This window comes from Magnusiomyces paraingens (assembly GCF_902498895.1).
Source record: "Magnusiomyces paraingens strain CBS 517.90 genome assembly, contig: contig4, whole genome shotgun sequence".
Taxonomy (NCBI): Eukaryota; Fungi; Ascomycota; class Dipodascomycetes; order Dipodascales; family Dipodascaceae; genus Magnusiomyces; species Magnusiomyces paraingens.
In genome coordinates this window covers 350,045-361,975 of record NW_022474070.1, presented here as the reverse complement: position 1 = coordinate 361,975, position 11,931 = coordinate 350,045, and the positions used below count along the sequence as shown (strand labels likewise).

The 11,931-nt window shown below is 42.2% G+C and overlaps 7 protein-coding genes across 7 annotated transcripts; 3 read left to right on the top strand and 4 right to left on the bottom strand.

Annotated features, from left to right (window-relative positions):
- Positions 1-52: 52 nt before the first annotated feature.
- On the bottom strand, positions 53-2,443 carry SAPINGB_P004900 (uncharacterized protein; the record flags this gene model as incomplete). Its single annotated transcript, XM_031999615.1, has 1 exon — positions 53-2,443. The coding sequence occupies one exon, from the start codon at positions 2,441-2,443 to the stop codon at positions 53-55; it is 2,391 nt and encodes a 796-aa protein (XP_031855506.1).
- Positions 2,444-2,745: 302 nt separating this feature from the next.
- Positions 2,746-3,017, top strand: SAPINGB_P004899 (uncharacterized protein; the record flags this gene model as incomplete). The annotated part of the gene is made up of 2 exons (XM_031999614.1): positions 2,746-2,947; positions 2,998-3,017. The coding sequence occupies 2 exons, from the start codon at positions 2,746-2,748 to the stop codon at positions 3,015-3,017; spliced, it is 222 nt and encodes a 73-aa protein (XP_031855505.1).
- Positions 3,018-3,131: 114 nt separating this feature from the next.
- On the bottom strand, positions 3,132-5,180 carry SAPINGB_P004898 (uncharacterized protein; the record flags this gene model as incomplete). Its single annotated transcript, XM_031999613.1, has 1 exon — positions 3,132-5,180. The coding sequence occupies one exon, from the start codon at positions 5,178-5,180 to the stop codon at positions 3,132-3,134; it is 2,049 nt and encodes a 682-aa protein (XP_031855504.1).
- A 215-nt stretch (positions 5,181-5,395) lies between these two features.
- Positions 5,396-6,619, top strand: SAPINGB_P004897 (uncharacterized protein; the record flags this gene model as incomplete). The annotated part of the gene is made up of 1 exon (XM_031999612.1): positions 5,396-6,619. One exon carries the CDS (start codon positions 5,396-5,398, stop codon positions 6,617-6,619), a length of 1,224 nt encoding a protein of 407 aa, XP_031855503.1.
- Positions 6,620-6,736: 117 nt separating this feature from the next.
- Positions 6,737-8,894, bottom strand: SAPINGB_P004896 (uncharacterized protein; the record flags this gene model as incomplete). The annotated part of the gene is made up of 2 exons (XM_031999611.1): positions 6,737-8,839; positions 8,892-8,894. 2 exons carry the CDS (start codon positions 8,892-8,894, stop codon positions 6,737-6,739), a joined length of 2,106 nt encoding a protein of 701 aa, XP_031855502.1.
- Positions 8,895-9,061: 167 nt separating this feature from the next.
- On the top strand, positions 9,062-9,490 carry SAPINGB_P004895 (uncharacterized protein; the record flags this gene model as incomplete). Its single annotated transcript, XM_031999610.1, has 3 exons — positions 9,062-9,090; positions 9,158-9,222; positions 9,285-9,490. 3 exons carry the CDS (start codon positions 9,062-9,064, stop codon positions 9,488-9,490), a joined length of 300 nt encoding a protein of 99 aa, XP_031855501.1.
- Positions 9,491-9,561: 71 nt separating this feature from the next.
- Positions 9,562-11,671, bottom strand: SAPINGB_P004894 (uncharacterized protein; the record flags this gene model as incomplete). The annotated part of the gene is made up of 2 exons (XM_031999609.1): positions 9,562-11,612; positions 11,662-11,671. 2 exons carry the CDS (start codon positions 11,669-11,671, stop codon positions 9,562-9,564), a joined length of 2,061 nt encoding a protein of 686 aa, XP_031855500.1.
- Positions 11,672-11,931: the final 260 nt, after the last annotated feature.

The window sequence follows — 11,931 nt, the reverse complement described above, 5'->3', positions numbered from 1 at the left end:
TAAATGCATTTTTTTACTATATATAATTAAATTATTTTTTACAAAAAGTCTATCATTGTTCATCTTCTATCATGCGAAATTCCTTCCTGAGATCTTGGATGTAAGCTCGGTAGGGGTCCGCTATAATATCCTTCCTACGTTCTTGTTCCTTTTCATCTATCGCATTACGGAATTCCTTTTTGCGATTATTGTAAAAGATTTTCCACTCGTCCACATACTTATATGTTGTGTCGTTCGGCATATGCTCGTGCTTAGCAAAATATTGAATCAGCCAGATGTGTGGACCCATTACTCCAATTGATATCACAAGATCCCGCAACTCAGAACTGCGCGCAGCCGTTGCCCAATTGTCGACCGTTATCTGGTCAGGATGATACTCACCAAGAGCTACAAATCGAAATTTTTTAGATTGCTCAGCAGCTTCCTCAAGGGTGGGAATAGGTGTTTGATCATTCTTGGGAATATACTCTGGGTCAAAGAAGGTGAGTTTTGGCCATTCTTCCCACCGCAGCTTGACCATGGCATCTTCCCACATCTTTCTCTCAGGCGCTAACTCTTCTGCGTTCTTGATGATGAATGGTGATGACAGTTGATTTTCAAATTGAGCAAGCTTTTCTGCATCAAGAACCTCGGTATTGGATGCTTTAAGTTTTTGCAAATGAAACTCATATTGTGATTCAATTCTTCGGATCCATGCGCGGATGTTACGCGGCAGCCCTTCCACAGATCTTGTATTCAGAAGGCATAACAGTTCGTTATAAACTAGTGTGCAAAAGGCCCGCTTGTATGCTGTAGACGACAACCGTGTCAGGGCTTCCAGTACAAAAGTCCAAGTGCGTACCGTTGCCGGTACGTTCCAGTTGTGCAAAAATCCAGCAATCACACCAATAATTAAATCCATTCGTCCAGCTTTTGAAAACTTTTCCACAAATAGATTTAACAGATCAGGTGATGGAATAATAAGTCCATTCGCCTGTGCTTCCCCCTCATCTGCCACCTCTTCATCAAAAAACTCTTCCGTTTGCTGGTGATACATTCTTTTATACCATTGGTTTCGTTTGGTGTAATCTATAGATGCGGCGTATTCGTTAATGAGCCTCCATGCAGCGCTAATATTAGAGCTTGTAGGTACATCTACCAGTCTAGAGACAACTGTCTTAATAGAAGCTTTGGTAAGTCGGTATGCTGACTTGTCGTTGGTGATGAGATCCATGACTTTTTGTGGACCCATGAAATCAGCAAGGTCTGCCAGCACAGATTCTTGACCAGAGACATATAATGGAATCTTGTAATCATCCATATACTTTAGCACTGCTGATTTTGCAACAGGTCCAATTGCACAGTTAAGAATAATGTTCCAGGTCTCAGCATTGGCAGGAACATTTCTATCAGCCATAGCTCTAAGCATGCTAGTAACAAACTGGAGTGGATGTTGGAGATATATAATGTCATCTCTTTCTGGCTTGAAAAGTTCTAACATGTCCGACAATGACTTTTTGCTTTTGACTTGTTTACCTTTGTTTTTTTCTTTCCAGAACTTATTTTCCTGGATCATGGTGTTTCGAAGATAGTAATTGAAATATTTACGACGGTATCCTTGTTTTCCACCAAGCAATCGAGTGCGTGTGGGTGTTAGCAACGTGTTAAAGGTCTCTGTATTAGGTGCAATACTGCCTCCATGCTCCATCATGTCGTTAAGCAGGCTTCGTGCTAAGTTGAGTTTATTCACTTCGATAAAGTATCGGACAGCAATATTGTATGCTTCAGTAGATAAACAGTGGCCAGTATCTGGAGAGTTGGGCCGTAATAAATCAAGAATAAGCGTGCTGATTAGTTGCGGTCGCTTTTTGGATGTCCCGATATATTTTTTTGACACCAGTCTGGCCAGGTAGTCTTCGAGTTCACTTGCAGAGCTCCAGCCACTTGGAAGAGGCGGCAGACTTTCATTAGTGTAGCGCTCGCGAAGACGAGAACTAAGTGTCCGTTTCTCAGAAACTTTCGGTAATGAATGGTGCAAGGACTCCAAAATATTTCCATCTGATGACATAGATATTTCGATGAGACGTGCAAGCACAAACTTGAGTCGTAAGACAAGATCACGCATGTCGTAATAATTGCGCAGTGCAAAATGCGATTCTCGAATCTCTTGGTAACTTTCAAAATTGCGTTTAGGAGGAATAACACTAAGATCCTGAATCTGACGCATTTCATTCATCATTCTTTTGTAAAATCCTGTGCCATCTTCGGTTGAGTTAGACAAGTCTTGTTCTTCTGATGCGCTAGGATCCTCTATTGGAGGAGTCTCTGTTATTATAGGCTGTGATGGGTTGATCTGTGATGTAGGTGTTACTTGAGAATACCGCCGAGTGGATTGCAGCCGAACGCGAGTCCAGAGCATGCTGGCCGGCCTCGAATTTTGCAAAAGAGACTGGGCGTGCTTCATTTGTCCGAGCTGGTAAGGTTCCGGGTCATTTGGCGGTGAGATCCGGGGTGAAGGAAGACAAAAAGGTTAGGCTTGGCGAATCACAAAATTTCACTGCTGGTTCGGGTTTGGGTTTAAAAACTCTTTTGGTTCGTATTCCTATTGTGGCAACTCACGCATCACCACCTAAAATTTTTTTTTATTTATATTTTTTTTTTTTTTTTTGAAATTTCAAAATTAAAAGTTTTTTTTTCTAGTTTATTCGCACGTTGTCGACGCCATAACAAACCTTTCAAACCTACTATTCCACAAACAAACCAGCCATGTCTAAGGAACGATTTATCCCCCCTACTTCTCAGGCCAGTCTTTCTGCTGCCATTTCTGGTACAACCGTTACTAGATCTCTTGGTGTCAACTACGTTTGTGCTAACTGCCATATGCGTGTGACTCTCGGTAAGGGTGAGCCAGTCCGTTGCAAGGACTGCGGCCACCGCGTTCTCTACAAGGAGCGCACTCGCAGAATGAGTAAGTTGATTTAAATAAACCTGAAATCTTCTATTCTAACGTTTTTATAGTCCAATTTGAGGCGCGATAAGAAATTTATCTGATCAACCCTTTACCTACTACTGTTACGAATTTTCTCTTTATCTCTCTTTTTTTACGAACCTTTTTAATAATGAATATAGAAAAAACAACTGTATTAATAATATCAGTTTGTGGCGCTCTCTACAAAAGCATCCTCAATATTCAACGCATCGATGTCCTTGTCGGTGTAGTATTGCTGTTGCTTGATAATACGCGTGGTAAACTGAGTAAATGTTTGCAGCTCGGCCGCGTATTGTTTTAGCATCTTTTTCTGTTGTTTTAACATCTGATGGTCGGCATCTGAAATACCCTCTTTATGACTCCTTTTTTTGATATCCTTGAGTGTATCACTCAAGCTTTCCAGTACACCATTTAGATGCTCAATCAAATGGATTTTAGAGTCCAGATGCGTAAAAGTCTGTAATATACGCCTAATATAGATATGATCAGGCTCGGTCTTGACGGCGGCGACCAGCGCTGTGTAGTTTGTCAAGTCCGACACAAAGTTGCTCAAAATCTCCAGTCGTTCACGATCAATCCGTGCTGCGCTGAGGTCTACCAGCAGCTCACTTAATGTATGTGGCGCCTGCCCTGAAGCAGGACTTGTAGAAAAAGGATCAATTGTAAACTTGTGTGGAAAATGTAAACCATGAGAATCTGACCTAGGATCTACCTCTTCTTTCTTGTCAAAGGAAGGCACCTTAAGGGAGTCTGATGCAGGTTGTGCGCGCCTAGAGGCAATCCTTGCTTCAACACGACCAGCAGGAGGTATCACAAAATATTTGGAGCCGTATTGCTGGGCTTCTGCTGCACCCTTCATAAGCATTCGGTACTCATGTGAAACGCTCTCTGCAATACTTGGAGCAGTTGACCGTATTGATTTAAAAGAACGGATAGAGCTTGTCGGGGACAAAGGCCGAGTAATTGCTGTTGTTGCCGCCGAAGCAGTCGATGTTCCAGTCACAACTGTACGGGTTTCGGGAGGGGTTTCTTGAGTGGGTATCAATCGGTGCCGTAACCGGAGCCATCGCCGTTTGCGCACGAATGAGTGAAACCAAACGTGCGAACCATGCCACGCGTTGGACGCAAACCTCCATGAGTACGACCAACCTTGATCATCAACATCGTATGCCATGTCTACATACCAGCTGTTCCATGTCCAATCCCAGGATGGATCGGGAAGCGGGAATGTATGAATGTCTCCTGGAGCTGCCTTGTTGCTAGGACCATAGGTCCATGGCTCTGGGTCTAGTGAAAAAAGCATATTTTTACTAAAAAATGGATATCCCAAAATAAACCATCCACGCTGATTTTCCGTCAGCACATCCGCATGCTTTTCAAAATGCTGGTGAGATGCCGCATTCATTTGAGTTATTTGGCGCGTCAAAAGATCTGCATTGTTAAATCCACGCGTTGTCTCATTGGTTTTCTTGCGTATGAGTGTGTTGCCATCATATTGGGACATGTCGGTTAATATGGGATTCCTTAACATTTGCTCCGTATACAATGGCACAATCGACTCCATGCTAGAAGAAGTGCTCTTTGTATCTGAAGGCCTTCTAAACTTTCCTACACTGTATTTTTTATATTTTGCAGTAGAATGCTGCAGCTCATGTTGTACACCATCCTCTTGAGTTTCTACTGGACTTAATACTTCTCCAACTGAATCTTCACCAATACTTGCGAGATTGGTATACGATTGTGAAGCCGATTCCATAGGAGCAACTGGTAAAAACTGATTCATGTTTGATTGTGCCTGGAATAGACCTTCAGCAATGCTATGCTGTCTTTTTGACTTTCCCTGAGGCACAACCAGCCGTGCATTCTGAGTTGAAGTAGGATAGAATGATGGCGGAGCTTTGAGAAGATGAGTGGTTTCTTGAGTGACTGTGCCCGAAGATGATGCTGAAGCATTAGACCCCGCTGATTCCTGTGAATCTGGCCTATCTACTGATAAAGAAAGCCCATGGACTGCCTTGAGACGGCCATTAACCGGGACAAGACTAATGCTACTTCTTTGTGACGGTGCCGGAGAAGATGACCGTGAGGGCGTAGGTGAATTCGAACTAAGTTGTTTTTGCGTTTGTTGTTGTTGCTGGTGCCGATGCAAGGTAATTGTCTTCACGGAGGACGCCGGTGACGATCCGGGCGGATCCTTATCGGGTGTGTACATTTTGTGCAGTGTAAATAATCAGGATTTTGCGGTCTGTGGTCACAAATTAAAACCCCTAACTGCTGTGATATGCCCATAACTTTTTGTTTTTATTTTTTTTTTTTTGTTATTCTGCGTGAGGTTTATGTTGCTTGCGGAGGCAAAATTACTTCTTTATGCTAAGCCTACTAAATTTAGCAAACCTACCCACCTTTATAAAAAAAATTCTTTGAATAATGACCCGGGACTTAGTACCAGCTTCAAAACGTCGAATCGAAAACGAAAATAAGGAACTTGTTCGTCAAGCAGTTCGGGATGCACAATCACAGACTCGCGCAGAAAATCCTGTGTTCCGGCATACGATGACGACTCCGCTCATAGGAACCTCACATGCCGGTAACCTTCAACTGACAATACCAGCAACACCTGTAGCGACCACTGCGGTGGCAAAAACGTCCAACAACAAATACACTGTTCCAGAACGACCGAAAATAGTCTTAGAAGAAGATCAATACACAGCTGGGCTGGGAAAAATCATTACGCGCGATTTTTTTCCAGATGCAGATGAACATGGTGTTGCACAAGCTGCGGCACCGAACATGTCCTTAGACGCTTACGTGCGCAGATACACATCTGAAGATAATGCTAGTTTCAATAACCTTGTTGAAAGAGAAGCGGAAGCTAAACGAAAAACTCAAGCATGGTTTTGGAAAGAGGGTGGTTCAAGCACTGATGACGCGTCCAAGCGATTGCAAATTACAGCGTATGAAGAATCTCCAAAAGCTTTAATAGAAAAAGAAAATGCAGCGGTGGCAAAGGTTCTTGGTTGGTCTGATGAAAGAAAGACCGAAGTTGATACATGGTCTACTTCCAAAGGACCAACGAATGCGCTCATGTTTCATCCTAATGAGAGCTCGGCAGGCCCGAGGCCCACTACTGAGCAAAAACAAAGCCACGCTGCAAAACGCATTATTTACGAAAATACACGATTCCCTAAAACCCCTCGAAATGCGAACAAGAAAAAAGAAGAAGAAGATACAGGGGATGATATTTCAGCAGCTGACGCTCGGCCACGCGTCAACGGATATTCATTTGTAACTGAAAATACATATTCATCTGATCGCCAGTTTGAAATGCAACCACCATCAGAAAAAGATGCCGCAAGAGACAGACTTTTAGCTCGCAAAATTGCTCTAAGGCGCCAGGAGCGTTCAGCAGCAGCTGCTGCATTGACAGTCCCTAAAGACAGTACTGTATCATCTTTAGGTACTTCTATAAGAACACCAGGCAGTTTATCATCTGCTCGCATATCAAAACGGGCACCAACACCGTTGTCTCCCGCAGCATCTTCAATTCTACAATCCATTCGAAGCCATAAGACAGAAATACCGAGTTTTTCTAAACTAAGAACACCAATTCGTCGGAAACCAACAGGCTCACCCGTCGTTCGAAAAAAATAAGTGTATTAATATGTATTAAATGCAAATGATCTGGTGCAGAAATAAGAGCAGTAGTTCTAAAAAATAAAGTATTGTCATTCTAAAAAAAAAACTGTCAGTTAGTTTGAAATAAATTATCTAAAGAACAGTAAGATCTTCATCATCACTATCGGATCCATCCCGGTAAGTTGATGTGGTTGTGGATTCAGGTCTTTGTTGTGGTTGCTGCTCCTGCCATCTTGGCAACAGGCCTTCATTATCTGTGTTGTTACGACCAATGCCTTTAAAACGCTCGCCCAAGCCACTAAAAAAGCTTTTAATCTTGGAGACACCATTGGCAGGTTCTTCATCATCAGCAGTAATTGCACTGATTTCTTCTGTTGGTTCGTATCCGTGATCGCCTAATCTTGTACGATTGATGCTACGGCCTCCCAGTTGTAATTGTCGTGGAAGAACAGGCCCCACATGTGACAAACTTGTGCGAGACGGGCGATAATCTGGACGGTCGTGGTCTTCCGATGATCTAGTACTACCTCCGCTAGAGCCAGGAAGTAAACTGGAGTTACTGCTGTTTTGCAGAAGATAACGTGTTCCTGAGACAGAAGCTGCAGCAACTGAAATATTGGGGTGGCGCAAGACATAACGATATGAAGTGTCTGACAGAGCGCGGCGTACTAAATGCTTTCCTTCGGCGACTGACCCGCAAATGGGCCGACCCTCGTCATCAACATCCATTTCGTCATCAAAAGACAAGCCAAATCCAAAAAACGTACGCACCCGATCATACACATGGAAAGTTGTCATGAGCATGGGGATAAGAATAAAGCGTGGCAGCCAGTCATTAAAGCCCTTACCAAGTGGAGTAAGGTTGATGTACTTTCCAAGAAAATCTTCAAAGACAGATTCACGAGAAGTAATCAATGTGATGAAATTGAAACTCAGCGGCACTGTCAAACGACATGCATACATCGCGTAAAACAGCAATGAAGAAGGGTCTGAATGGCGGTACACAAGTGCGTAAACTTTGAAGATGCGAATTCGAGACAAACTTGAAAATGCACACGAACACATGTATCCAAGGAATAGCATAGAAAAGGATTGCTGCCAAAAACCAGTGGTCTTGGATTCGACAATATTAACGATGGATAAGATAGTACCATGTGTGATTTCTGACCATACAATAATGATTGTGAGCGCTGCAAAAATAATGGAAAATGCGCGCTGAACATAAGGCTTAATCACAGCATAATAGAGATAAGCGGCAGTAGGGGGCAGTGGTGTTTTTTTGAATCGGAAAACTAGCTTTTTTGTGTCGCGAGAAAGGATAATGTCTTCAGCTCTAGATGCTTCGCGAAGTAACTTTTGCCAATCTGCGTCGTAACGTACAAGTCGATTACGTGCACGTTTAAATCTGCTACTAAGAGATGACAGGTAATCCTCATTAATGGTTGACCCTTCAACATGGATGCGGGATCTACCTGTAACTACACCCGAAGTAGTCGATCCAGAAAACGGAACTCCTGGTCCTTCTTCAACAGCTTCCAACAGCGATTCAATCCACGCTGTGCAGCGGGTATCTTTAAATGGCTCAAGTGCAAAGACTTCGGCAGCAATATCGGCGTATTCCGTCTGAGCTTCGGCAATGGTATCATTTGATTGAGTAGCTTGCTCGTAGAAGTTACGCAGGCGAACATGCGGATCGGCTTCGGCCCAATAGCGACGTGGGATGTTGATAAGACCGTGACCCATAAGCCAAAGCGCAATGACAAGGGCATACGAATGTGAAAGTGCAATGGCCAAAGCTTTAATAGAACTGAAGGAGAGACCAGAAGAAAGAACGATGTAAAGCAGACCAAGACTACCAACGACGAGTAATACAAGCTGATAGCGTGCGTTTTGGTGAAATGAATCGCGGATCTTGCGTGCAGTACCATGATAACCTGAGTCAGCGTAGCCTTGAAGCATTGGCATAATAGCCCATGTTAAGAAAAAGGCTAACCAGTAAATCACGCGCCATAGAATAAGACGAACAGATTCTGAAAGATAAAAAAAGGGTTTAGATGGACTTGAGGATGAAGACAAGTCGATTGGGACAAGCACGACAATGGAGCATGGAATATACACAGCTAAAAACACTGGCGCTAGAATATACACTGGGGTAGATCGAATGCGGGTATAAAAACGAATACCCAGCACAGTGATAATAGCAGTAGCAATAAATGCCAGAAGAGCCCAGACCCACTGTAAAAAGTTAGAATAAAAACTGGATTGCGGGTCGTGTTATGATACTCACCATAATAGTTTTTATATATACGATGAGAAAAAAAAAGGGGTAGAGAGAGGTCGGGTTTCGGTGGCCTTTTCCAAGTGTACAAATAAACCTCCAAAAATAAATTAAATGGTGATCACGACACCATCATCACCACATAATTTATTTTTATCATAATCATAATCATCACCACCATGAGCCTGGACCTTTGGCTAAACAAAACGTAAGAAAAAATTCCAACTTTTTGTCCAAGCTTTTAAGAAATAGCTGATTGATTAAAATTTTTTTAGTATTCTAGAAGAAAATGTTCACGGCGTGCTTATAATAGACGAAAAAACAGGCCTTAGTCTTGGGAGTGAGTATTATGTAAATCTAATAACAACTTTGTCTTCTAGCTAACTCTTTCGGCACTACTAGGCCGCGGTGTTGCTGAAAACATTGATGCCCAGAAGATTAAGTGGCTGCGCGATCATAATCAACATAATGAGATTTTTACTTTACGGCACAATGACTCAATCGTTTATGTTACTCAAGAGGGTGATATCCTTTTGGCCATCTACAAACCCGCGTCGCAAAGAGCACTTTCTTCCACCGGTAGCACACCGTCACTAAATGACGCATGAAACAAAAAATAAAAATAAAAAGGGAACCATTCTATATTGGGGTTAAATTAATTCATTTTATGTATATTTTTTTACTGTGGGTTTTCCATGTATGCTCGTGACACTTCACGAGTGAGCTTGCCACGAATGCTTTTGAGACATGTCATCAAATCAGGGTCGATGGTAGTCGCAGTTGATTTATCCTCCACAGGATCCAAAGAAAACATATATAGCTGTTTGCTCTCCTGGCGCACAGTCGCATCTTTGCTAATACCTTCCTCCCACTTATCTACCGCCCGCATCAGATCAATGAGTTCGCGCAAGTCAAACACACGTGGCTGCGAACGGTCTAACAGATGCTCAACTAGTAGAAATAAAAGACCCAGATACTTGACGGGAATGTGTGAGAACCTCACTAGAGCCGCCAGGTGCTGTGCAGCCTGCCGGGACTTACCTGACCGGAGATATTCCTGTGACTTGGCCAACACGACGTATGGCGCTAACGTATCCTTGACCACATCGGAGATCTCATAATCAAGAGTGTCATTGACAAGGTCTTCTAGAACTAGACCTCCTAAAGGTTCACCAAGTAACAGACACTCTTCAAACATTTTCCAAGCCAGCGTCCGTAGACCTTCCACATCTTGAATACTATCTAAATTGATAAATGCTTCCAGATATGCACCTTGTGCTTCAAGTCTTTTTGCAGTAGCACGGTGAATTGCTCGCACGGTTCCGGGAAGGTTAAAATCTTTTGCAACACTCAGAGCAAATGCGATATCATCGGGACTTATGAGCACCATTCTTGGGACGTATTCCGCAAAGATGGCACGAGCCTCATCAGACCCGATTAACTGTAGTAACTGAACGCCAACAGGTGCCAAATCCTTATCGTCAAGACATAATTTGGCAAAGTTGATTCGTAGCCATTCACGAATATCCGAAAATGCTTCTGGAAGATAGACATCCATAAGACCTTTGGCTTCACATGTTTCGCATACTACCGCCGCAACAAACGGGTCTAAACTCTCAATCTTCTCGATAGCTGCAAGAAAATCGCCACGAATTACTGCTGCACACCCTGATTCCCAAGCCAGGGTTTCATCAACAGGGAATTGTTCCACAGCCAGCATGTAGTAATCATCTAAATGCTTACGTGTGGGATCGCTGTAACAAAACAGACCTGACATAGCTTCAATCCATGAGTTGGATTTACTTAAAATTTCAGTCCGAGAACCTTGTAAAATGGAAAGAAAAGACTGAAAATATATGCGAAGAGAGTTGTCCGAAACTTGCTGGACCTTATTTGAACCGGTTTTGACAAGATTTTGCCATGCTTTGAAAGTAAAAACATCTGCATCAACAGGGTATTCTCTCAAACATTGAACAAAGTGTTGAACTAGATCTTGTTCAGAAGTTTTAGGAAGTGCTGCCTCTAAGGCATCTGCACATAAACTAGTCATATTACGAATAGCAAGAGTGTATATGCATTGCCAAAACTGTAACGAATTCAAAGGATTGTGATTATTTAAAAGTTCTGGAAGTTGTTCTGCACTTTGATCAATATCAGCATTATTGACCCATTGAGAAAAAGCTGCTGCAATATTATTTTTTGAATCTAGTTGAAAGCGCAAGGCGTGAAAGCATCGCACAATGTTGTTGACATCTGCCAGGCGATGATTGCTTGCTGTGTACGGATGAATAAGTTCGACAAAATTGCCAATAAACATTGGGATTTCTGAATCCCATCGGCCATCACGAATATTTTCGGTGCTATTGACAAAGTTAAAATTAAGGACAATTTGTAGCGCTGAAGATGTTTGTAGTACAAAAGTACGGTATTCTGGTGTGTAGGTAAGTCCTGGAATAGATGTTGGATATATTTTGCCTTCTTGTGGCAGAATTGGAATATCGTTTTTTGTGAGATCTGAAGGAGAAATACAAGCTAGACCGTCATTAGAAATTGGACTGAATTGAAACTGTAAAGTTCGGTTATTTTTACGCCATTGCTCTACTTGGCCGTATTGGATCGGAGCTTCTGGCAATGTATCGAATTCTTCATTGACAAACAAAGAATTGCCGTAAGTTTGAGGGTCAAAAAAAGACCCATTGTATTGGCCGTCATCATTTAAAACTTCAGAAACTAAAACTTATTAGAACAAAAAAAAGAATTTAAGACCTTGTTTACTTACACGATATCATTTTAGGTTGGTGGTTTGCTGGGGGTGGAATGAAAAAAAAAGCCTGAACAAAAGGGAAAACAAACAAAATTTGCCAAGTGACTAAAAAATTACATAACTTTATGATGTTTGGCAAACAGAAGAAATTATAAGTTATTGTGAAGTAAGATAATAGACTAATAATAACTTAAGTTATCATTTATAAATTCTTGACTAATAATTGACTCATCATTACAGAAATAGCAAACGGCTGTTGTTTTTTCGTGAGCCTTTAATACCTTT